We start from the raw sequence: 27487 nt of genomic DNA, 5'->3' as shown, positions 1-27487 counted from the left end.
CTACATTTTTCATATCAATGTCAGTGTCTCAATATCAGTACCCCTTTGGAATGCAGTAAAAGAATGGCACTAACATTTGTAGCCATCTTGTGAGTGGAAGAGGAAAATCAAACAGGGAATCCCCATTCACTAGGGACTAATATATTAGACTGTTTAATAAGGGGTTGTGGTTTCTGAGACCATATGTTGGCAGCATGATAATGCTGTCCTCTGTGTTAATACCAACACAAACTACTCCTTGCTTAAAGCTCTGAATTTCTGCTCTTCTGTATTTAGTTACAAAGGTAGCTTTTTTCGTGTACTCACGTATGTTTAGTGTCTCACTGGTAAACTTCTGGAACGATACTGTGCAAGTGACAGTGCTAGAGATTGCTCTGATACTTCCTACTTACATTGTAATCCCCACAATTTGTAATTGTAAACAGTTATCTACTTATTTCAGGAGACAAAGTTTATTCAGATAATTAAAAGATTCAGATAAATGGGGGTTGCCAGGAATCTGTAGAATATACAAGCTCTATAGCAGTTCTCTCCTCCTGTGTTAATATGTTGTATAGTGAAATAAGAAATGTAATTAGAAAGCTAGTTCATACTAAAAATTCATCTTCTTTCCTCTAGGCAGTACCAATTACATAGCCACAGAGTACAGCTGTTTCCAATGTATACTATAAGGATACCTACTTCTAGTAAAGCATGCATGATTTCTTTAATGTTTTAAATTTTGATAATACAATTCTGATATTTAAGTGCATTCTCAACACACTTCAGCTTCTGTAACTTGGTTCATTATTGCCAACACAAAATCGGTTTTAATCCAAAGAATAAATACCTACTGACAAATGTGGCATGTCAATGTGACTAGGACAGGAAAAAGAACAGGAGTACTTGTGGCACCTTAGAGACTAACAAATTTATTAGAGCATAAGCTTTCGTGGACTACAGCCCACTTCTTCGGAGGCAACACGGCTGCTACTCTGATACATGTCCTTAGGACAGGAAAGTGTGTTTCAGTAACTCCTATTTAAATGGGCTACGAGAAATTGTGATAGTGCTCTAGGAGCATGGAGAGGGCAATGTAAATTATCTTCTGAAAAATGGAATTAAAAAAAGTGGTTTTAGCCCCTGCTAGAACACACAAAAATGCTTATTTGGTAGGAAAGGGTTACTACTTGTTCATGACATTAACTGTAAACTTTGTTTCCGGTATAAGTTGAGTTACCATAATAGCCCTAGGGAAATCATTTCTACAAGCTACCAGCAGTCCAACCAAAGGAACACTATGTTTACGAGTCAAAAGGTTACTATGTGGTAAACTGATCAGTCTTCAGTTTACAAGGAAGAATAAATTAGGATTTCCTCTCAAACAGGAAGTCTGGTCGCATCCTACATTAGCAGGTGCTAGAACAGCTTTAATTCCACTTCCTTCTTGAAAGATAACTTTTACATGGATCTCTGCTCACTCCTAGAGCAAAATGTGATAAAAAGAAAAACTTGTTCAACAGCTTGTGTATTGAAACTTGTGAGAAAATCATGTCAAAGCATTAAGGATAAGAACGTCAGTTCACCGTGATAAAAAAACCCAAAGATTTAGAGGAGAGTGGAGTTATATTTAGAAAAAACAGAATTAATCTATTTCACCCCAGTAAACAAAGCCTAAAGAGAAGCGGTTTATGCAGCCAACAGTGGACTAGATTAAATTTCTGCCATTATGAATGGAAAAGCATACTTGAAGTTTCCATAATCCTAGGATTAATTTTGAACCCGATTACGAATATTGTAAACCATTTTTCCTATTTAAAGTGGAATTCACCCTGTACAACAACCTAGACTCAGAAAATCCAAGATTCTTGATTGGGGTTAATTTCTTGTCCCTTTCTCCCTTCCCTTTTCTGCCAATTTTACTAGCACTAACTTTATGATCATGGCTATGCAAAAGCAAATCAGATAGTAACCCAGAAATTTAGATTAAGCTAACAGTACAAAGGAAGTTACCATAAATAGATTGTTCTAGTTTAGTGATTTCCTGAGGGAAGGTTGCAGCATACGCATCAAGTCTCAGATCAGACAGGTCCGCTACGTCAGGTTTAAGATCAACAAAAGGAGAGCAACAGGCACATATCAGAATGATCTTCAGTAATTTTAATTAAAAAGCCCATAAAAATAATGAACAGTTCTACAAACCTAGCTTAGCTGCTTTCAAAAGCAAATGAAAAGGGCTGCATTTTCTTTAGACTACAGAGGGATTGGTAACAATAGAAACCTACAGTTTAGATTAAGGCTGAAGTAGGCTACTTTAAAGAACAAAATATTAGCAAAACATGTAGGGACATCAAATTTCACAAACTAAATAAAGGCAACCAAAGGAAACAATTGTGCTGTAGATTACCACACACTCAGTTATTTTAAGATATATCAGCAAGAATTGTATCATCAATATATTTAAGTTTGTATAAAATATTTGTTCAGATTAGAATAATAGACTATCAGGGTTGGAAGGGACCTCAGGAGGTTATCTAGTCCAACCCCTAACCACCACATTACTAGTAAGCGTGGCATGAAATAGGTAAATGAGGTTACAGCCAATACATTTGTAGAAATGCCAAGTCTGAGTGCATTAAGGCTCTCTGAAACAGCTGACACAAGGTCAAGATATCCCACAAGAGTCAATCAATAAAATAAAATAAAAAGATAGCATCTGGTACACACTGCAGCCCCAAATTGTATTCAGAAACAGCAGCAAAAAGCATTGAAAGGCAGTAACAGGTGACAATGTGGCTGAGATATGTTTCTTTAATTGGAGTTTTAATATTCTACTACAAAGATTAGTTTTAAAAGTGTGAAGACTATACAAAGTTAAGACGCAATTTTTTCAAACCTTCATTTGTGGAAGAGCAGTATTTACCAAAACAAGACATTTAGTAACCATCATGCAGTTGAAGGGTCTGATCTGGCAAAGTGCCAAGATGTGCTCAGTCTATTGACCTTAGTAGGGGTTAAGGGTTCTTGGCACCTCTCTGATGGTGCTTGCATCTTGTATTATTGGGCCCCTAGTTTTCAAAACCAGATTCTAGGTTAAGCACATTGAATTATAAAGCTGCCAATGCATGATCCTGTTCACTTGGCTGTTTCATGTAAGTGTTTGCAAAGTAGACGCACTGAAGTCACTTGGATCTTATCCCCCTCTTATCCACCTACCAATCAGGTTATTCCTACCGGTGTTTAAAATAGGCCAATGACTTTGAGGCTATAGAACACTTCCAGCCAGCCAGGATACATGGTGGTGGGATATTGAAGTATAACTGTAGAGGAGAAGTACCTGTTAATGCAGATATAAGGAAAGGAATCCAACATATTGTATTGAGGCGTTTTATCAGTCTATAGAAGTGTGGACTGCAAATTGGCATAAATCTGTGCCCCCAAAAAAGTGTGTGTATGGTGGTGGTTGTTATTTAAGCCATTCAATTCCATGTTACTCTTTCCTAAAGAGAGACTAATAAAGCAAAGTGGTGGTACACTGGAATTAGTTAAATTATCAGTTTCTCACCTAGCAGGAAGTCAGGATTTAGCTGCACAGATCTTTCCCAATAAGAGAAGAAGCTGAGCTTAAGTTTCACTTGACAAAACTCGTAACATACGGTACTGTTGAACAAAACTAACATTTGACCAGAGAGAAAAAGTGTGAGAGGTTATATATATATATATATATATATATATATATATACACATACACACACACACACACACTTTATTTATTGATTGGACCAACTTCTGTTGGCAAGAGACACAAGCTTTCAAGTTACACAGAACTCTTCTTCAGGTCTGGGTGGCCAGAGCAGTGAAACTGACTTACAAAGAGGGACATCTTAATTTTGAGAGCTCCTCCGTTGCAGAAGCCAGGGGAGTGTTTCGTATGTCAGACTGTCACATGAGTCAGACTCCATGCATAGGATCCAGGGATAGCACCTTGACAGGAATCTCAACAACTGAAAGCAGCTGGGCTTGGAATTGCATATGGACCTCCCTTGGGGAGTCCAATTAATTTTTTGCATCTACTTTTGGCTAGTAGGCTTCATGTTCTGGCTAAATATGTCAAGTCCTGGTGGTAACAAATCTCTATTATCAATGTTCAAAACAAAGATGAGGAAAAAAGGTATTTGCACTCAGAGCTAAGGCCCACCTTAAAGGCTAATTGTCTCTAAAAGAAATTAACCACAAGTGGGCTGAATCTAGTGATCTTGAGTCCCACCACTTTGCTTTATTAGTCTCTCTTTAGGAAAGAGTAACATGGAATTGAATGGCTTAAATAACAACCACCATCATACACACACTTTTTTGGGGGCACAGATTTATGCCAATTTGCAGTCCACACTTCTATAGACTGATAAAACGCCTCAATACAATATGTTGGATTCCTTTCCTTATATCTGCATTAACAGGTACTTCTCCACTACAGTTATACTTCAATATCCCACCACCATGTATCCTGGCTGGCTGGGGAACATTAGGCTCCTACCACTCTTTTGGTTAAAGCAGTTCAAGGATGCGGAAGGAACTTATGACACTTCCAAAGGCTGAGCTGAAACACTTCAGCCAAAAATAAAAATCCTACATCCTGCAAGGCAGAAGCAAACATCACAACTGTGTCCTGTTACTCACATGTGTATTTTTTCCCCTACAGAACCTTCCTGACAAATAATAGAACTCCTCCCGCACTTAGACTTCAATTAGAAATTTTAGCCAAAACATTCATGGCAGGAAAACAAAGCCAATTCAGTGATGCTAATGACAGACGCAAAATGCATCATTCAGTGGGTGGGAAAAAAATCCACTACATTTTCTGATGACGTACACAGGATGGTGTTGCACAAGCCAAAACAATAGTCATGTATAGTTATTTACTTAAAAATAGGTATAAAGAGTCTGCTTAATTTAAGAGTTAAATTGTTATATATTAGGAGACAATGTGATCTAGTTACTAGAAGCGGACACTGAATTGGGGATCCACATTTTAAGACCTGTTATTGTACTAGCTCAATGAGGAGTGCTCAGTGATGTCTGCTCAGGTCTGTTAGAGGCTTTTCCCTTCCAGATCTGGGGGGCACTCATTGACTGATCCAAGGGGGCAGGGGAGCTTAAATTGGGCCTCCCTCGCCTTCTGAGTTCTTTTCCAGAAAGAATGCCAAACTGAACACTTCTTGAGAATTTATTATTAATTATTATTTTATAGAATAGGTCCTCTACCCCAAAACAGAAAAGGCACCTTGAGCGCCAGGCATGCAGCAGGGTAACCACATTAAAAAGAGGAAAGTTTTGAAGCCTGGAGACTTTGCTTCAGTCATAGGTTCTAAACCCCGGTGTGAGGGAAGGCCCTAACACTTTTTTTTTTTTTTTTATTACTGTTGTATTTGTATTAGCCAACAGCCTTTAAACAACTAATCCTAAAACTACACTAACTACAACTGTACTATTTACACTAGTACTAATTATACCGACACACACACACAAAGAGAGGACCTAAATTACATAGTGTGCAAAAAGCACTGGACACTGCCAAGGGTTCCCTCTTATAATCACAGGCAGTAAGAAGGAAATGAGGAATGATTGGGCCCATCTGCTCTTTATCCCTCGGATAGGGGAAGCAAGTGTAGCTGGGGCATTGACACCACCCCAATAAACAATGCTGGCCAAAATCTCATTCCAGTCCATTTGACTCAGTCTAAACATCCTCTAGAGGACACGTTTTTCTTTATCTTTTAGAAATTATTATTTTTTTTAAATAGATGCATGATATACACCTACCATAGTTCTATGCTGATTAATTTTCACTTTAACAACATATTGAATACTGAGATTTGGCCCCTTTAAATTGTTTTTGAAGCAAGGTTCTCTGTAAAAGCTTAAAATAAACAAAAGGAAAGTACACAAACTTTATACACAGCACTACCATTCTGGCAAGATGGGAACAATGTAGCTCGGATACTAGAGATACCTGGAACTTCTCCAAACACGTGCCAAAGTGGATCATGAGGAAATGAGAGATTAAATTATTAAGTGTACTGACAACTCGTTGAAAATGGTATCAAAAGACTCAGATAACCTATCTCGAAGAACTAGCCTTTAGGTTCCCCCCATATCTATGGCCATCCAGGATCACTGTGGTGTGCAGGGCCCAGTTACTCTAAAAAAGGTTACCTCAACAAATAACTAACTGTTACATCAAAGTTAACCCGTTGCTGTGTAGCACAAACAATACAATCTAGTATTTAAGATCTACTGTTGTCCAAACTGTAAAAACACAACACACCCACACAGACCAGAAAACAAATTGCCCCCCACCACCTGAACTTTTAAGCAATGGTCTGTGATGTGAATCAGTTCAAGGTGAAGTCACTGATCAACAAGACCACTTAATCTGCAATTTAAGAAAAACCCAGTTTTTCAGACAGATTAGTGGTCCCAAATCTAGCTATTTTATCAGTTTTTAGCAGCTGATTCCTGTCTATACAAGAAGCAATTGGTTTGATATCAATGTCATTTTGCCTGTCATCTGAGCAAGCTTTTCATTGTTGTTTCTTCTGAACTGACTCTGCAGTAAAATCACCCCCATATGAGGAAAACCATTTCTGAAGCACAGCATATTCCTTACCAAGTAGAATTCCTGCATATATGTTATACCCTATAAAATATTTTAAAATTGCTCAACTCCATGTTGACACTTATTCTAGAATGAGGTGCCAGCATAATAACCACTTTCTCAAGAGAAGAAAATAAAAATCTGAAAAATCCTCTTCCTCACTCCCCAAACACAAGACACATCAGACCATTAGTTCTCAAGATAACTTTTTACAGGGGCTTGCTATCGGGATTCCCAAAACAAGTTAAAATGAAGACCTGTATTTTTGTTTTCCTCCCTACCTTGCTAACCAGACAAAAAGATACATTGATAAATAGCTCAAGCAACACCAACAAAAAAAGACTTAGGAAAAAAAAAAATCAGAGGCAAGAAAGCTTTCCAGCAGATAAGGATGACAGTCCTGCTGCTGCCAAAGGCATAACTGAGAATTTAGTTATTTACCAGCTGAATGGCTACATCAGACTGCTACAGTTCTAATGTCTGCCTCTACAGAAGCACTTAGTCCAAGGAATCACTTTGAATTACTTGATATCAAGAGTAAAAAAGCAAAAAAACGACTTCAGTAAAAAGCTGTAATTAGAATCCTCACACTAAATCAGAGATGCAAAACAGTTTGCAATTTTTCTGTATATAAAAATAATTGTGAAGTTTGAGAATAAGGCAAATCAGTTTATGAGCCAGACTACTGGCACCAGCAGACTTCCACGCCTCTCACACCCATTCGCCTTCCTCCCATTTTTCATTTCCCTTTAGAATTAGAAAGCAGTCATTGTTTTTACCTGTTAAATGAGGGTGGCAATAGTCCAAAAATCCGAAGAAGGAATTTAGATTATAATTCAATAGCTCCAAACACAATTATCCCAAGTACATCTAAACAAACAGTCTTCCTTGCAAGGCTGTAAACAACAAAAGGTCACGCCTGCAAGCCTTGTTTAAAATTCACTCCACTTTTTTATAGAAATTTTCTACCATCTAGTCAAAGTGTTCTTTTCTAACATACACCGATTTCTGCCATAGCATGCAAGAATGAGGTACACTAAGTACCAACTGTGAGGTTGGCTTGTCCAATCAGTAACAAATCATTTATAGAAACATATTTTAAGACTTGTTGCATTAATGGGAGATTTAGTGTCATTGTATTAACTTCTATAGATCAGTCCAATATCTCTGATGGACATGCAGATCAAGGGCAACTTTTTTTTTTTAAAAAAACAGGGTATAAAAACTGTAGTATCGACCTACTACTAATCTTTGATACCTTCGCTGATTTTAACAGTCTCTCTATTTGCTAACCAATTTCATGGATTGGTGCCATCAGTTGTAGGTCTGAGGCAAGTCTCCAAAGAGGGCCAGATCTACACCCTCACCCCCCTCCATCATATACATAAAATAAGCTTTCCAATGGTATGTTCAGAAGAAGAGCTGTCAAGTGGTGCTGTAAAACTGTAGGCGAGGTGAAACAATGGTAACCAAAATGAGAAAAGGTCGGTTTTTGAAGTTCTAGAAATACTGCAACATGATTATGACTACAGTTTTTGCTATTTAAGTTAATTCCAAACCCCTTAAGGTGCCAAAACTATGATGTATTACAAGTTTAACATACAGAAAAAAGGCAAATATCTACATTTTACAATATACTAACATGAAATGTTTCACATGGCATATTCTTAATTAGCAAAGTATTTTGCAAGGAAAACATTTTTTATACAGACGCTCCCCGGGTTACGCAAGAGCCGACTTACACAAATTCGCACTTACGGAAAAAGTTCCGTAAGCCAGAAATAGGATTTTCGAGTTGCAGAAATTTTTGTGTAACGTACCGGTATACGTTTCCGAGTTACGCAAAATTTGAGTTACGCAAGGCTTTCTGGAATGGAACGATTGCGTAAATCGGGGGGCGTCTGTATTCCAATTGACATTTGCTGACTAGATCAAGCTTACACTGAAGATTGTGCACCAGTAGCAATAGATTGCATGCCCATAGTTTGTACTGCATAGTGGGAAGATAAATGTATGTGAATTCCTAATGTAATGCTTCTCCATTTGTAAGCTTTTGTACATACATTGTAACATATAGTCTGCCTGGAAGAAGGTTTTAGTTTGTAGCTGGCTCTGCATTCAGTATTAGTCTTTGAAATATTCTAGGAACTAGCTTTTTAATTCAGTTATGCTTATGTATGGGTCAGCTACAGTGTTCGAGATGAACGTACACAGCTTTATATTATGAATATGCAAAACCTATGAAAGAAATGGCCAAACAAGTAGCAGCAAACATACATCTACAAAAAAGTCCTTGACTCTGCACTGAAGAGGGGATGAAAAGAATGTTCTACCTCTTCCCAACCATGTCATCCACAATATGACAAACCCATTTGACATGGAGTCACAGCCAAAAAGGTGCTTATCAACATATCTAATGGACTGCATGTGACATCAGACATACAAGAGTCTCTACTAAAATAGCAGATGTTGGTGAAGAACAAATGGAGAGATTTGAGAGAGAGAGAGAGAGGAACAGCTGATTCTGATGGGACATGTAGCTTCTTCAGACAGTTAAGAAACCTGGCATCACTACATTTGCTGCCGTGGCCAAAACCACCAAATACAAGTCTGGCAAGACAGGGACAATCACAGTAGCTATCAGTCCAAAAAATGGTCTTCCACAGAGCCCTGTCCTTAGCAAGATGCAGAGATTATGTTTCAATAGCAACTGTTCTAAGTCACCCAATAGGATCTGTGCCTATGTACCTCTTCCATGCTGATGAACCAACAAGAATACCAGACACTCAATTAGGGCATCAGTTGGAAGAATCCATGAGCTAGGAGTATGCAACAAAGAAACCATGGTGTACATCAGAGATGCCATGGCTATTATACAAATGATGGCCAGAGAAATTCCACACATTTGATTAACTGGCTGCTGAATACTTGAGGCAGGTCCTGGAAGATTTTGACAAAGCCAATTCTGTAACTGAAGTCTTTGACAGATATGACAAAGTAACCGAAAACTGCGGAAAGACCACGCCAGACAGGATCTAAAGATGCTACAAAAGATACCAGGTGATTGGTGGACGCCCTGTGCCTCCATGGAAAGAGTTCCTAAATATAGCGTTCAACAAGCAGTCACTTGTAAAATTCCTTCATGAATATATGGTTTAAATGCACATGATAATGTAGGAGCACACCGAATACTCCTTGTAGCTGGAGGCTTTTCCAATTGTAAAGCAGCAAAGTCCATCATCAGTAGAGGTGCTGAAGAAGCCCAAGAAGGTACTCAACAGAAGCGGTCATAAGGATGCTTCTGCATACTTTATGTGCAAGTAGGGTCTCCTGATACCAAAGGAACCATGGTAATTAGGTCATGTGATACACATGTTTTGGTCCTTGCTGTTCACTACTTTCCAAAAATGGAACACATACATAACATGGATTGAAACAGGTGCCATTACCAGCACAATGGACATGCATACACAGATGTGAAGTGATGCAACTTGTGCAGCACTCACTCTTGACTTCTGTAACATGCTTCCTGCTGTACAAGTATTAACAGGATGTGACTGTTTTGACAACATTACAGAATTTTTTTCCCCACCAATATCAAATAGGGATGACAAAGAGCCCACTGCTTCAGAGATCTTGCCAAACTGGGAGAGGGTGATGGATAAGCTGCAATTTGTGCAGCAAGAAAGTTGGTAGATGACTAGAGCAGGGAAGGAAAGGAGACCCACAGAAATCTGAATTGTTTGCGCCTCAATCTAGCCATCAACAAGGACAAGTCACTGGCCAAACACTCACCATGTGAGGACAGTTTTGAAGACTATATCAAAAGAGCATCTTGGCAAAGACTGGGATATCTTCACACATAGATAAATCATTGCAACATAGATGGAAAAGTGTGGGTGATGAACTACTTCATGTATTCAAGGGCCCAATAGAATCTGAGTTTCTACAAGACCTTATTTGAGCCTGTACCAGTAGGGAATTGCTGCATGATCAACTGTGTCTGTAGTCAGAACAATATTTCCTACACAGAAATATGTGCGTGCCAAGCAATAAAGACTTGGTAACTCAGCAGAGATCATAACGATAAACAAAATGACAATAATGATGGTGACTAGAAATGTCACCAATGTTATTACATTTCCAGGATACCTGTTCAAGTTTATTATTAGATTTTGTTTTACTCTTTAGTTTGTTATTGTGATGCTCTGAGGTCAAAGAAATCCAATTTTGTGTCTTGAAATAATACAGAGTCATTAAACTAAGAAACAAATGAAAGTGACCACTGAAATACTTGCATGTGTTGATGGTGTCATTGTTTATCTCCATTTCTATGGAAACGGCACCACTTGATAGCTCCACATCATACTGCATCTTATAGTAGACATAAGCAGCTTTCAAATGAGGTGCATGTGGGTAGAGGGTACATTAAGACAACCAAATTGGTAGTGTTTGCCACTTTCTGTTGAGACCTTAGGTGTATTTTCACATCTGTCAAGAATCTGGCAGGGGGAATACAATTCAACTGTAGTATTTTTACACCTAAACTGTCTTCTGCTATCTTCTCTTCCAGCAAAAGAGGCTGCTGTTTAAACTTCCTGAATATATAGGAGTGACTAACTAGACTGACCAGAATAATGGTAAGAGCCTATAGTCAGGGCCCTTAAAAAAACTGGGATTCTACTTTTCTGAAATTTAACTCAACTGGGGTACCTTAGAAGAGCCACACAGATATCAAATATTAAGGAAACAGCTCTTCATGTTCTTTAGAAACCAAGGGGATATGTAACAGGATTTCCTCCTTTAGTTTTAAAGCTACCCCTTCAAAAATCCCCCTTCAAAAGCATCTGGTCTCTCGGGAGCCTCAACCTAATCTTTAGGGTCCTAAGTGTTCTCCCCCTTTGAATCTTTCAAAGGTATTTTCTTTCACTCTTCTGCTAGAACACATTCCTGTTAGCCTTTATTTGTTTCAGCAAGATGAGGGTACTGACACTACCTCTCCTACATGGTTATCTGTCTAGCTTTTCTCTCTCCTTGTAAAAAAAGGTATTAGCCTTAGGCAAAGCAAGGTATGTCTACACTAGTACTTTTTTTGGTAAAACTTTTGTTGGTGGGGGGTGGAGGAGATACACCGCTGACCAACGTAAGTTTCACCGACAAAAGCGCCAGTGTGGACAATGCTCTGCCGACACAGCGACCGCCGCTTGTTGAGGGGGAGGTAGTTATGCCAATGGGAGAGCTCTCTCCCATCAGCATAGAGCAGCTACATGGGAGACCTAGCCTAGGTTTTTATTGTCTTTTCATCTCAACTGGTATTCCCTTAGATGCCTTCTCACATCCCACCACTACCTGGACATTAATAAGGCTCTGAAGATGCCCCACCCACCTGAACCAAAATTCAGGAAAGTACTTGCTCAGTTTTCTTCCTCAAGAGTTTTCACATTGGGGAACAGTCCCAATATAAGCTGATGGTCATTTTCCCAAGTCATAGTCTGAACTGGTGGCAGTGAAGTCATAAATGCATTTTATAACATTGTATGGAGCGTTGTTGTAGTGGTGTTGATCCCAGGATATTAGGGATACAAGATAGGTGAGGTAATATCTTTTATTGAACCAACTTCTGATGGAGACAGACACTTTCGACTTTATACAGAGCTCTTCTTCAGGTCTGGGAAAAGAACTCAGAGCATCACAGCTAAATACAAAGTGGAACAGATTCTTTAGCATAGGTAGTTAAAATATATTTCAAGGAACCCTTCAAGGTAAGCGGCCTGTTAACACCTCTCCAGTCATAAGGGAGAAAAAGAAAAGAAAAAATTTGGGGGAGGGAGGGGCAAGTTTAGTAGGTTATATAACTCCCCTCCCAAGCTTTTTCTTCTTTGTATTCCACAAAACAGGAACTAACCTCAGTCAGCCAAGACTTTCATGTTGAGAGCTGCAAGATATTTTCTTAACAAATAAAGAATGTGTCTAATTAACAGTGAACTCAGTGTTTTGATAAGCTGGCAAGTAGTACATAATTACAGGAGAATAGACTGATGCTTATGCTTTGGCCACAAACATTTTTGAGTACTTGTACAAGCGGCAAGTTTTGAAGAGTTGGGACAAGTAGATTTACAAAGCCAGCTGCAATAAGGTAGCACTGGTTCTCTTGACCGACCCTGTTAACAGATGTTAGAACTCCTGCATGGAAGTGATAACCAATTCATGTCCACTGTGGCAGGCACTACCTGTTCACCTTCCTTTTATTTTCAGAGTAGAGTTACGTGGTTCAACCCAGAGGGAAATAGAGTCTGAGACATACCTGCAAGAAACCCTAAGAACAGGCCTGGCTGGGAGTAGAATGCATAGGCGGTGTTTTATTTAGTGTTATCTCAATTGAAAAATAGGACCTCAAGAAAAGGGTTGAGTTTGGCACTGATCCAGAATGTACCTTTTGTGCTGGAGTTGGGAAAATACCATCTACCCATACAACCCATTCTTTAACACATAAATAAATAAAAACCAATTGAAGTGAAAGACTGTCTGTTTTTCCAGAAGACCTGGATGAGACCTATGGGAGACCTAGAAATATTCAAAGTTAGAGCAGGCTAATAAATTTTCTGCTATTGCAGGTGATCTTTAAATAGAACACAGTACTGGTTCTTGTTTGAAGTGCCTCATCTAATCCCAACTGTGTTTTTTGCAAATCCCTTCAGTCACAAACACAGAAGCAGACAACCTCTGAAAGTAACAAGTTCTGTGAAACTCAAGGTCTGAAATAAATGTAACTTAATATTGCATAGACGGAATATAATCCATATCTATACCCATCCAGCCAATTTTTATTTTGTGTACACTGCCTAATTGCTAAAATCACTCTTAAAGCAAAGTCCTGGAAAGCCAGTGTTCTTCCCTCACACTAAAATAGCCAAGTACATATACTTACTTGCATTCCCCAGGTACACTGCAACCCCCATGGAGTAAATTACATCCTTGTTTACATACAGCTGTGAATAGAAAAAAGATTTAGACTTCAGTTAGTATGGGCAGTAAGACTTCAGTTAATACAGAAACACTAGCTCCTAGTCCAGCAATTAAAGCAATTTCATAATGGAGTAGCTTATTCATTGCTCATCCTTTTCCTTTCAATTAATTCTTCCAGACATCAACAGCACAACTGTTGATGACTTTCATATTCTTCTCTAGGAAAAAAAGAGTCTAAAATAAATAAATAAAATAAAATAAAATTCTAGCTCTTCAAGCTAGCTGTTTTTATAAAACCAACTGAGGTAGACTCTTGTTTAGCATGGATCTACAAAACATGGATTACAGTTTTAATGTTCTACCAATTTGATTTGTTACATGGGTTCAGACATTTTAAGTTACTCAACCTTTTAAAATAAGAAATGTAGAACTAAAGACCGGTACACCTGCAAAAATTATACAATATTGGCTAGAATAGCTATAAACTGGTGTTCTCTCATCACTTTAATTCTGTCATAAGTGAAAAAACAAACAATTTTAGTGCTAGTTACTCACTGAAAGATAGGAGGAAAAATGCTGTGGGACTAAATTGAACATTCCAGGTATATTTAAGAAGGACTGCACTTGAACATGAACAGACATCAGAAAGCTTTCAGCTTTGTATACATTAAACTTTAAACAGCTTTATCCTCATTTTCAAGAGTTACAAGGACATTTTTCCAGGACTGGAAAAAATGTACATAGCATTACTGAATCTGGTACTGTAAAATGTTATTAAAGCTATCTTCAGTTTAGAAATCTGTTATTAAGCTATAATGTATCATTTTTTCTTAAAAAGTTAGCTCCTTGAACAAAGTTAACCGGTACCTTCAGTTTAAGTTAAAAGGGCATTTAATTCACTGGTTTAAAGACCTGATTTGATAGGCAGTCAGACAAGTCCTCTCTACAGCAACTGGATCCCTTTATCAGATTCTGCCCAAGAGCCTCACTTCACTCTTACTAGAGCAAGTCGGGTTTTTTTATTTTGTTGTTTTTTAAAAGCAAAAGAAGCGTCCAGCAACAAAATAGTGCTTGCATTCATAGTGGCAATTCATAGTCATTCATAGGGATAGTGAATAGGCATTGGGCCAGGAAAAGAGAATGATCAAGTTAGCTTATGGTTCAATTCTAAATGATTTTTTTTGGAATTGCCAGCAAACTGAAAAACCCATTATTTGCCCAGCTCTAACAACAAAGCAAATCTATTTGTATTGTGCTAGTGCACATGGCAGTATAGTTGGCGCAGCATGCTAAAAAAGATTCAACCTCAATAGGACTTCTTGTTTCAACAACAATTATGTAAAATAGTAAACAAAGTATTACCTTGTTTACATTCGTCTCCCATCCAACCTTCCATGCAGGCTTTGTTTCCATATTGGTCACACGTGTAGTGACCAACAAAGTCATTACGAGGTCCGCAAAATTTATTGCACCGCGTGCTGTAGTAATTCTCATCACATTTCACTCTTATTTGCACTTCAAAATGAGCTACATGCCCCTTAAATGGTAGTGTCTTCCACCGATCCTCAGGGTTGATCATACCAGCATACGACACTCTCTCTATTAACAGCTCTTCATCTTTTATAAAGAGAAAACAAAAACCCTAATATATTGCAAGCCGGATGCACACTACGCAAAATTACTTTTTTTCCTGTATTAATTTGTTAGAAAGACCTTCAGCACACAAAAAAAAACAAAAACACAAACAAAAAACACTTAAGTTGCTAAAGGGCTACTAACCCCAAATTTATTTCTCTGCCTCGCAAAGTTATAGGACTTTAAGAAATAGAATATAATCAATAGGAAATGGCTTTTTGTCAATGCTTCCAAATACACCATACCCACACAATGTCAATCAACAAGTTTAGCTTCATATGAGGCTCTGTTCTTTATTCTTAAACTGCAAAATCTGCATAAATCCAGTAAATAAATTGTTGGAATAGGGGTTCTCTGATACGAGTAATTAAACAAAAAAACAACAACAACAAAAAAGCCCATAGTATGTTCAGCTAGGTTGCTCTAAATAGGCGCATACAATTGTATCCCTCAATAAATCCTGTTTTATGTATGTAAAAAGCTCATCCACCTCATGGAACCTCCCTCCAAAATTTGAAATCCATGACTTAAAAAGTGCCAAAGTGAGACTGCATGTGTTATTTGGAAGCAAGACATCTAGAATTAGAGAGAGTAAACTCAAGGTAATATATGGAATATTCAGGATTACTTTATCACTTGTTCATTTTTTCCAGTACAATTAAATGAATAGCATTTCACCATTGTGTAACTTTCATATTCTTCTCTAGGAAAAAAGAGAGTCTAAAATAAATAAATAAATAAAATAAAGCATGGCAGGTGGCAATCACAGTGAATTAAAGGACTGAGTGGACTTCATGCCTTAAGTAGTCTCACCCGACAAGAGGGTTATAGGACACAGATTTAAGGAACTGCTACCATTATACATATTATATAGTTAGAAGACTTAATGATTGCCAGCATTGAAAGTTTTCATAAGCAATACAAAAAAAATGTATTTGTTCACCAGAAGAGAGCTTTAGCTAGCATTCAGTGTTTAGAAACTATAATAAGCATTACTTCCCCTACTCCAGATGTTATGTATATAAAATCCTAAAATGAAAGGTTAATCACATGGTATCACTTACGGAAGTTAATCTAGAAAAAAGTCATCTAAAATTGCACATACTACTTTTACTCCCGTGAAGAGGTTATAACTACCCCTGAAGTGGTCATGAATGTACTGACTTCATACATAACAAAATGTGCTAAATAAAGATACTTTAGCATTTGTTTTCTTTGAACACCAAATGTTTCAAATAAATAAAAATAAAGCACAAAAGGAAAGCTAAGATGAGTAGACAGTTTCCACATTGAAAGATCAAATCCCATATCTCCAGGTTTATGGCTCACATCTAGCCCAGCCCAGGCTGGTAGTAGGGTGACCAGATGTCCCAATTATATAGGGACAGTCCCGATTGTTGGGTCTTTGTCTTACATAGGATCCTATTACCGCCCACCCCCATCCCAATTTTTCACACTTGCTGTTTGGTCACCCTAGCTGGTAGTGAATGACACTGTTACTACTACATGGTTTCAGCACCCTATGCAAAGTAGGTTTGTGTTGTCTATCCCATTACTAATAGACAATCATAATTAGCATAACAGTCTTGCTGGCAGTCTTAGAAGATGAACATGAGACCTGTGACCCTGTTGCCCTTATCATGGCTAAGCACACTGTGACAGTATGGGGCCTCTTGTATGTCTGTTGCCATAGTTATACCTCTTTGGTAAAGACTAGAGGACTTCAGTGGGACTAGAGTGAACATTTTTCAAATAAAAGTCATTCAAACATTAGAAGAAGACGACTATAGAAGTATAGTCTCTGGAAGTAGAAGTCCTGCCCCCTCCCAAAAAACAATGTAATAGCATTTCCTCTTAAGTTCTGTCATTAGTGTATGACATATACATCTTCCCTTCAAAAATTAAAGAATTCAGATGCAAGAATTATGCAAGTTTAGTTCAAGCATGACAAGGCGCTCAAGTTTCAGTAGGATTTGGGGCTAGTTACTTCCTCAAGCCCAGTAAATATTTTTAAAAAGTTAGCAGTAAATATAAAAAGTAGGAAGATCTGAAACAGTAAAAATCCACACAAGAAAGCGATTTAAGTCTGTTGAGACTGGCTTGTATTAAAAATTGAATTTATAAGATAGACAAGTTCAAATATCTGCCTATTGCTGTTCTTTAAGGACATGCCCATAAGTCCTTTTACGTGGGTTTTTTTCTTCTGCTGCAGCACATGGACAGATCAGAATAGGCAGAATATACACCTCGGATGGGCCACCCTAAAGCTCTGCAAAGAAGAAACTTCAAAGCCAAATAAGGACATATTAAAACCTAGTGTGGGGTATTACATGTGAAAAAGTTAGTGACCGTGAGATCCACATATATATATCTCCACATATACATGAGTACGTACACGTGGAGATATATTTACACTTTTTTTTTTTTAATTTATTTAAACTGCAGGAACAGAACCAAGTGGTAGAAGGATGTAGAATCCACTCCAACTGCTATGTTGTTTATCCTTCAGCTTAGTACAATGGCACTCTTCCTCAGTTAAGAACCTACATGACCCCAAGGACTGACTATCATGGTGGCTCAAGTAAAAATGCATTGATAACGGTTTTCCAAGTGTGAGAAATCTACATAGTGTCTACAAACTAAGAGCTGCAATGACTACCACCATATACTCTTGGAAAAACCTGCCGAGGTATTGCTATCCACCTGACTTAAGGCCTGAACTAAAAGGAGTAGCTTTGGTAATGAAACCTCATTAAACATAAGTGGGCTAGTGCACATTCATTAGATTCAGTTAAGGCATTAAAATATTGATTATTTCTGGAAGAGTTGTTGCTAGCATTTCCATGCAGAACTTTGTTCATGAATCAGAAGTGAGGTTCAAATGCCCCAAATTCCCCACTTTGCCTTCTTTCAGAATAAGTTATAGCCATCCTGGAAAATATTTTCATTTTTGGGAATTCTTCCTGGAGCTCCTGCCTGAGAGATTATTTAGAAGCCTAGATAAGTATTTATTTAGGAAATACAAGGAATTGGCTCTGGGCCAAGTAGAGGAGGTAAGGTGGGGGAAGGGAGGAAAAAAGTTGTTAATCAGCTCTCAGAGTTCCGGTGTTATCAGGATCATAGTCTACTTCAAGAGTAGAGATGAAGAAGGCCCCTTAATGCCATGTGTGTTTTAAAACAAGGACTGCGATATGTAGTCAGGAGCTGGCCTATCCAAAGGAAGAGTGGTGGAAGAATACTAACATGGCTCTTCCACTGCTAGGCCAAAAACTCCTTTATCTCATCAAGGAGTTGCCTTTTAAAGTTTATTTTATGACCTTGTCTAACCAGTCTCCAGGCAGCCTACAAAACTTCACTTCTGTAAATTTGGCAAAAGGGACTTTTCCTAGTTCTGAGCTAGGGTTACTTGGCAGGGTATTTAAGAAACTTATCTTGCTGCAAGTCTTACCGGTTAAAGGAAGTGTATGCGACAGAGACAAACAAGAGACACCATACTCAATAGTAATTTGACTTTTTTCTGTGATCAGGAATCAGTTTTCCCACAAGCCTATTTCTTTGGAAAATAAAGGTGGCAGAGAGGCTTGCATGAGAGCAGCTGATGCTCTTAGAGTTTCTTCTGAGTTAATATTAGACCTCGCAGCCCACCTGGTCTTTAGGAAAGGAATCCCCGCAAAAGATGGCTTTGACAGAGATGCCATAGCTGTATCTGCAATCGGTAGCTGTGCCATAGATTCTACCTACTCAAGAAACCAAAACAAAAAAAAGAAGAATGATTTCCCTGTTTATCACCAGATCTGCCGCTGTCATGGGTTTTACATTAACAAAAATGTAGTTACTGGCTGGTGCCTAGACACCACCTACCAGTCATCTGCAAGGAAATAGATACCCAGAAACCTGCTGTTAATTTCAATACGGTTCTGCCATATCAGAAAATAGGTTCTGGAGAAATTAGTCTCTTCTGAACCACTCACCTCCACAGGCTCTGGCTGAGACCTTGCAGCCCTTCAAGGGAGGATCTGGAAGACAACAGCCAGTGTTTTGCCTCTGGCCTTCTTATATTTTATGACTGATCTTATAGGAGAGGAAAGTGAATGTGAGTCTATCCCCTCTTCACAGAGGCTTGCAGTAAAGAAGGAAATATGCCAGGACCCTCAAGTAGGAGGCTGGCAGGTAGTTAAATTCCAAACTACTTTACCAAGCAGACACTAGCTTGCTTTCCTAAGGGTCTACGCTGGGCCAAAGACAATCTTCCTTCCCACTCCTAGTAGAAAAGAAAATGATTCTATCTAAAGGCTTGTCTACTTGAGGCCACTCATGAAATTTAATCCAAATTAACTAATGGTGTGAATTAGAAGTAGATTAGTTAAACTGCATTAAATCCTCATGTGGGACTTGTATGATAACTGGTTTACTGAATTAAGGCCACTTTAATTCTGAATGAGAAGGTGCACACAATTAATGCAGTTTAATCCCTTTGCAGACAAGACTAAATCAAATGACAGCTGGAAAGTGGACAGGAGGGCCTGTTATGTCTGAGAGGAGAGAAGCTAAGCTAGACCTATACATCAGTTTTACATCCATGCAATTTGTCCGTTCCTTCCACCCCAAAAACAAACCAACAAACAAAAAACCCAAGAACCTCAGCACATCCACTTTCTTCCAATCACAAGTAAAGTAATGCTGCTTACAGCAACTCTTTGAAGCATCAATTTTTTAACAAGATACTGGGCTAGGAAAATTTGAGAGGAAGCAGAAGAGAAACAAAGCACAAAAAGGGAAGGGGATGGAAGAGAAAAAGACAGGAAGTACAAGTAGAAGATCTGGTAGTTTTTGGCCTGCTTATAAAATAGGGTCTCTAAGCCTCATTAGATAAAGAATGTTCTTTAAAACCTCCAATGTTGAGTCTTTCCTAGAACCCTAAAATAGCAAGCTTAAATTGCAGAGTTACAACATTAAGGGGATGATAAATAGCTTCACTTCACAAATCTGGTATTTTGTTTAATTGGTGCCTTGTCAGGTTATGGGATTGATAACGGCTTCACAAATTCAGATTTAAGGTTTTGTTTTGGGGTTTCAGATGTCAGTCCAACTAACTACATTAGCATGCACCCAAGAATGAAGGAAATTTACTCCACTCAACTGCACTTGTATGCCTACACATTAGCACTTTCCTTAGCGCTGCAAACTGTATTCTGACAATTCTGTGGTCTTCTACAGGTTATGCAACTCCATCACTGACAGATACCAAAAAATGCTTATGGACTATCGCTCAGTCCACAAGTGTTTTTCTAGACTCAATGAAGTTTATTATAATAAAGTCTTCCTGTATATGCGTTTTACAAGATTGTAAAAACATTAGCCATTCCCTCAGGCCCCAAAACCACCGACTGAATTTTAAAGGAAGCTTAGTGGAAAGGTAAAGTCATTTTAAGTTCTGAATGTACAAGACATTGTAAGAAGTTACAAAAGTGTCACAGAAGCACTGAGGTTTCATCAGCTCATGTTTATAAATGTCTAAGACACGTCAAATGTATACTAGATGTGACACCACATCTCCCCCTCTGAAAGCAGAGGGCTCCATGCATGCTCAATGGATAGTGCTTTCCTTCTCCACCTCTGAGGGGATTTGCCAGATAGCACTATGTAATTTGAGTATGCTAGTGTGAAGCTTTACTGCATGGCTGCTACTTCAGTTCCTTCTAGAGATTTAAATGTATCTTTTGAAGTTTTCAAAAGTAGAGGCTGGATTTATACCGCACTTGAATTCCTCCATTTTGTACAGAGCTATGGTCCAGAGATCGAGGCGAGCTGAACCCATTCAGGCTGCACTACTGCCTACTCCAGTTGTCATCCCTGGAACCTGGAGGGGACAGGGAGCTTTCACAGACCGTAGTGTTAGCACAGACTAGTAGCAGAACCTGGCTTAGTTAGTGCTAGTAGCACAAAATATAAAGTTTTAAAGTCAGCTTGATTTTATTTTCAATTCTATAAGCAACATAGTTCTGCCAGAATTTAACAAAGATATTTCGTATAGATGTGTTCTCAAAGCACCTTACAAATATGAAGGTATTACAGATGCTAAGGAAGTTAAAAAAAATGAACATCTAATTATGCTCCTAAATGCATTGGTATGGACTGCTATTAGTGCCACTACCAGCTGGATTCTTAGTGGTTTCAAGTCCACAAGAGCGAATCCAAGAGAACAGAGTAGAATACTTCAGTTTAGCACAAAACAATTTAGCATCCAATTACTCAAAATATATTCAATTTTGAGGGCATTCTGGAATGATACCAGTGCAAGACAAAATTCAATGTTTAATATCTGAAACAGACAATTGTTTCTCTTTGGTCAGGTTCACGTTGGCAAGCCAGCTACCCTAATATAGGTCTCCCAGATATAAAGCTATCAAACCACTGTTTTGATTTGTAACTACATTCTTTAGTGCAGCTGAAGTGCTTTTTGTTTTGTTATACAATATAGCACAGAGTTTTAAATATCTGTTACTAGAGCAAAAAGGTTTGTATCAAGCCTTTTTAGCATTTACTCTAAAATCTTAACTTCATCATATTACCCAAGCTTAACTAGAACCTATGCTTTAGGTCTCATTTAGGAAGGCATCCATCCACTACTTGAATAAGCATGGTTGTCCTCTTAAATGGGCTGATACAAAGTGGGGGGGGGAGCCCTGAGCTAGTCTGAAAAGTGAAATATTTTGCCAAAGTTTGAGATTTCCAACCTCTCTTTTACCTTCCTCTAAATTTAAATCAGCTTTAACAGTAGCCATCATAGAAGTCATGAAGCTTTAACTACTCTTAACATTCAAAACCCAGCACCACTAATCAAGACAAAAAAGTTATGGGGGTATCATATTTATATGTGCTCCTAAACAGGGTGTTCAAATTAGATTCTTTTATGCTATTGGGAGAAGAAATGGTGACCAGTTAACTCAGTCCACTTTAAATGTTACAGTACGCTCTATTTTTCAAGAAACAGCAAGGGGACATCCCTGCCCATGTTGTCTGCACCAGCCAGTTAGTAAATAATTTTTTTTTTAAACCAAAAAGAGTGACAAAGTACTAGTGAAATTATAGGGCAAAAACAATGTAGAAAAGGAATTGCATAATATTTATATATAAATATAAAAATCACACCACAAAAGTATGGTGAATGTTAGCTAGAGAGGTCAATCATATTTAAGTATGCTTTCTTTTGATGGATGAGGACGAGAGAAATAGAGTTAGTTAAGTAGGAGCTGCAGAGACCAAAGAAGAAAAAAAAAAAAAAAAAAAAAAAAAAGTGTGAGTGTGAGTGTGAGTGTGAGTAGGAGGGGAGACGGGGGTCAATTGTGTGGGCACAATTCCCCTAGTAAAAAGAGCATTCAAAGACAAGCAAGTCTTGAAACACAATTGAAAACTACAGGGCATCAGGAACCAATGACTAGAATATATTCACTTGCCATCATCCAGTCCCTCAAATAGCTGGACAAAACTATGAGTCACATTTTCCTTCCATCAGGCTTCTAACAAGTTTTCCACTTATCACAGAGAACTGCTATTCAGTGTGTGTGTGTGTGTGTGCGTGCGCGTGCGCACACGTATGGATGTCTGCCCCTGACTATTATGCTTTCAGAGGTTTCATTTACCTTTAACAATGAGCCACATTAGAAGTTTTAGTGACTATTAACCTACATTTTTCCCTGGTAAACTTCCAGTTTTCAGTGCAATATCCCAGGACACATGCATTCAGAAAATGCTTCCCAAATCCAAGATTCCAGTTTCAAACGTGCACAATTTTGCGGTACATTGTGTAAATACACTTTTGGATGAGCAAAATATGGAAGTTCTTCATAAATACTCACCATTTTTTGTTTCGTTATCCCAGTCCCAAGCTTCTATTATTAATGTGAATGATCTCTGAAAAGAAACAAAACACTAGTTAGATACCGGTTAAACAAAACCGACCAACCCACCCACCCATCCATATTTACAAAGCCAGCCAGAAACCGTGATTTGGAAACAGCATGTGTTACTGCCAAGAAAGATCCAAGGTTCAAAGCAAAGCAATCTCAAAAACTTCACTTTTTTTGGAATAATGTGAAATTCTTCAAAGATACTATTTAAAATATTGCATTAGCAGCATTAGTTTGTGAAGCAGAGCTGGTTTAAGCAATATAAAACAGCACTAAGAAATAAAACACATATGAAGACCCTCTATAGCCAACATAAGTTTTAGTTCCAATTAGGCTGAACACCACAACTGTATAAATTAATCCTATTTTAAATAAATAAACAAAAACAACACTTCACTTCAGTTGTATGGAACTACTAGCTACAAGAAATAGCTAATAAGTGTTTAGGCTAAAATAAATTAAGAAGAGGAAAACCACCATGAAGATGTCCAAAAATCCAATATTCTAAACTGATCCCTGATTTAGATTTAGAGTGCTTCATTATTAAAACCTACCAAAAATTTTGACTGATCTTTTCATAAAAGGGGAAATGTGAAGAATGTACCTAGAAAAGGCTGGGCTCGTCAGCAAAATTAAACAGAGCATATTTGGGGAGTGATGGGGGGAGGGGGAAACGGAGGGAGAAAAACATTCTTTGGTGAACAACATGTTCCCTTTCTAGGGGGAAAAAAAAAAAAAAAAAAAAAAAAAAAAAGTGAAAGCAACACTTCCCAGGTTTTGTGATCTAGACTAAAGTAGCTATAGTTTGGAGGCAGCAGTGGGGAAGAAGAAAGCTTTAAAGTTAAAAGCTTTCAAACAGTCTTGAATATTGTTTACACCCACAGTATCTAATTAGTCGGATCATAACTGTCTAGCACATTTAAGTGCTGTACTTACTCAGCGGGGAAACTAGAGTCCTATTTGTAGGTCTAAATATTTACTAGATCTTAGTTTCAACTGAGAATAGCTGTTTATCTACTATATTATCTTACAGTCTTGTTTACATCAAACTGAAGTGCTCATATAAATGTAACTAAAACAAAACCAGCTGTGCAACAGCACCCCAGAACTCTTATGGGAAACATACAATATTCATACACTTTATGCATAAATTAGAGGCATAAAAAAAGTCTCAAGTTCTCATATACCACACTTAGTTGTACAAAATTTAGTATGTGCAACATTCCTTAAGTACAGCAGTCACAGAGTTGAAGTGACCTGGACAAGTTCAGTTTTCAACTAGAAGGCCCCTTGTTAGGAAAAGGGATCTGGGTCAATTTACATGGTTATTTTTGGAAGGAGGCAGCAAGGAAGGCTATCTAGGGCTACCCTACCTTTACATTAGCAGACGTATACCAGTGTTTGACCATAGTTCTTTAGCACTTAGCCCCTCTCAAAAGAGCTTGTTAAGACTCCAAAGTTTACATGCTTTAAAAGCATAACTTGTGCAGCACCCCTAGAAGATAAAAATAGAGTATTTTAAAAAATGCCAATTGTTTTGGTTTCTGTAGGTATACTACAAGAAGTCAGCAGAGCCTATTTAGACATGCATGTTCTAGACCTCATTTCTTAGATACAAAAATGCTGAGAGTTATGTGAATATTGGGGACATTGGTTACAATCTCTGAATAAATGCGCCTCATGCACTTTCAGCTAAAAATGCAGTTTGTTATGGTTTGAGGGGTCTCTCTAGAATTCTGCAGACTCCTGCACTTTGCAGCTTGTCAACTGATAATTTTAGTATAAATAACTTTTCATTTACCAAAGTACCAGGAAAGAGTTAGCCCAATTTCTGATTGGAGGAGGTAACAAGGGGACAACAACAGTATGGGGCAGGGAAGTGGATCTTTTTAGTGAGAGATTGCTTTGGAAAAGGACAGCTGGTAAGAGCATAGCTAGGAAAAAGACAATTCGTTACTTGTTCAAAGCGTAATAGCAGCCATTACATTTCCAAAAGACCTTCCCCCACCCCCTTTTTATTAATTATTATTAAACTGGTGGTAAGAGGGATCCTGTGAGGAACAGTTGAAATGATATGTAGCTGTGCTACTCAAAGTTTTAAGACCTATCTAAACGCACATTTCTTACACGGTTACTATTCATTTAGAGTATAAATGTAAAATCTCAGAAACTACATACAACAGGGATAGACAAATACTCCATGAAAGTTGTATTCTAGTGGTTAAGAGATTCTCAGCATATATTCTGGCAGCCCTCTGACTGAACGTTATTCTAGTAAGGATATTATAATTTTTGATGTATTACATAGTTTCTCTATTGCTGTCTTGCTTTTGAATGTGAGCTCAAATACCGGTCTTAAATCGAATGGTACTACAGGCAAGGAGCATCTTCAGAGTCCCCATCCCCCCCTTTGTTAAACTTTTGAATACCTTATTTTTTATTACATTTGTGGCCCATTTCACAACTTTGATGCACAATTTGCACGCATAATTTATCCCGGTCATCTAAGATGATAAATTTGCACACTAGGATCTGTAACTCTGTATTATTCATGCCATATATAAGCAAGTAAAAATGTTTTCCTCTAAGATTATAGAAACATTTTAATTTTAATAACTGAAGTGTACTAACATCGAGAAATTTAACTGGGCACCAAGATCAGGTGGACCAGTATTAAATAGTGTTACAGTAGGTGACAGCCTTAGAACGTTAACCCTAGTTCAAAAAGGTCGCTTTTCTCGCCTTTACCCTTGTGAACTGAAGCACAGAATCAGAGCGCTCCAAAGACTGGCCAACTGCATTTTCAAGGAATAAAATAGCAGGCTGTCAATCTCTCAGCCATCATCCACCAAAGATATGTTTTAATGAGCCTGAGCTTTGAAAAGTTGCATTCCCCACTCGCGACTGTCAAACATTACTTCTTTTGCCATGCTTACCATGTAACAGTATAAAAGAAATACTGTTGCATAGATAGGAGTTTGATAGATATCTCTGGTGTCTCATTAAATATGCCCTTTATTAGTTGCTACTTAAACTCTTCGAGTTTTAAAACAAGTGTACACTTTCACAATTACACAATAAAACAATATTGCAGCTGGACTCTCACTTTGTTTTTATACCTCATTGACTAATTGGCAACACCCCATCCCTGTATGCCCACAAGGGTATGGCTGACAACATTCTAGGAGGTTCAAGGAAGGCGTAATTCTCAGAAAGTCTGGAAGGTTCCATGAGATTCTACAGAGGTCCAGAACATTCGGAGGTTAGTGAAAAATGAATCCACATACAGAATACCTGAAACAAAACATTCTATTTTCCCTTTTGTCACTAACAACAACAAAGAAAAAAAAAACCACCCCAAGCCCAGCACCCTCGTGGTCCCCTGGGTTGCCTGCCCCTAAATCCGGCCCTGCTTGGTAACATCTATTCCTTCCCCCAAACCCCAACTCAGAATTTTGCTTAGGTTCCTGCTTTTATTAATTTATATTACATAAAAATGTAAGGGATCAGAATTTTCTAGTCTGTAGTTTTACCTCTTAAAGGTCTTCCTACCATTAGTGTGCCATTACATCCAGTTTTAATTGCATTAAAACAATGGGCTACATGTTTTAGGGCCTGATTTTTAGGCCGTCAAGACTAAAGGTTCAGGTTGTCTCACTTTTTGCACATGCAGTAACCCAGAGGTGCCTTCTGCATATACAATGATCTCTGTTTACACCAATCTGAAAAGGGTTCTACAAAGTCCCCACCCATCTTGAATGTTACTAAAAAGTAGTCTCTGCTGTCCATAAAAGTTCTTTAAATTGCAATCTACTCAGATTGCTACAGTTTAGTCTAGATTCTAGGAAAGTTTGAGGTAAAGTCCAGTTTAGTTATTCTACAGCTTCTCTGAATCTTTATTTCAAAACATGTGTTCAGCATGACCCATTCCAGGAATCACTGTCCTTACATTAAGTGCACTAATTATTAACCTGCATACACTAACATCCCCAATTCCAGACCTCAAACTAGCAATATGCTATTCTTCCACATTTCTTAAAATGAGAGTATGCAATAGCTTTGTCAAGTCCATTGGAACCCAAAGGTCTCATGATTATTAAGAGTCCAACTCATACAAGGTAGATACTCAGTGGTAGCGATTCTGACACAAATTAGGTTTGTATTTCAGATGCAATACAGAATCAATTAGCTGTTTAAAACTGTGTGTAATAGGGAATCCCACAGCTGAAGGTGCAGTGCCTCCTTTCTAAAGTAATGAAAAATCCATAACTTTTGTAACAACCTAATATCAACTTGCAGCTTCTTGTACTGTGTGTGTGTGTGTGTGTGTGTGTGTGTGTGT

The 27487-nt window shown here is 38.1% G+C and overlaps 1 protein-coding gene across 1 annotated transcript in view; it reads right to left on the bottom strand.

The window, feature by feature from the left end:
• The window catches only part of JAG2 (jagged canonical Notch ligand 2), a gene marked incomplete in the record, with an annotated part of 92386 nt that overhangs the window by 33186 nt on the left and 31713 nt on the right, over positions 1 to 27487 (bottom strand). The window contains 3 exon segments of the mRNA XM_034768884.1: positions 13563 to 13623; positions 14963 to 15217; positions 23095 to 23149. Coding sequence (XP_034624775.1) covers positions 13563 to 13623; positions 14963 to 15217; positions 23095 to 23149 — 371 coding nt within the window.

Source organism: Trachemys scripta, chromosome 4 (assembly GCF_013100865.1).
Source record: "Trachemys scripta elegans isolate TJP31775 chromosome 4, CAS_Tse_1.0, whole genome shotgun sequence".
In the NCBI taxonomy this organism is placed as follows: Eukaryota; Metazoa; Chordata; order Testudines; family Emydidae; genus Trachemys; species Trachemys scripta.
The sequence above is the reverse complement of the archived record's forward strand: the minus strand, read 5'-3'. Positions and strand labels throughout refer to the sequence as shown.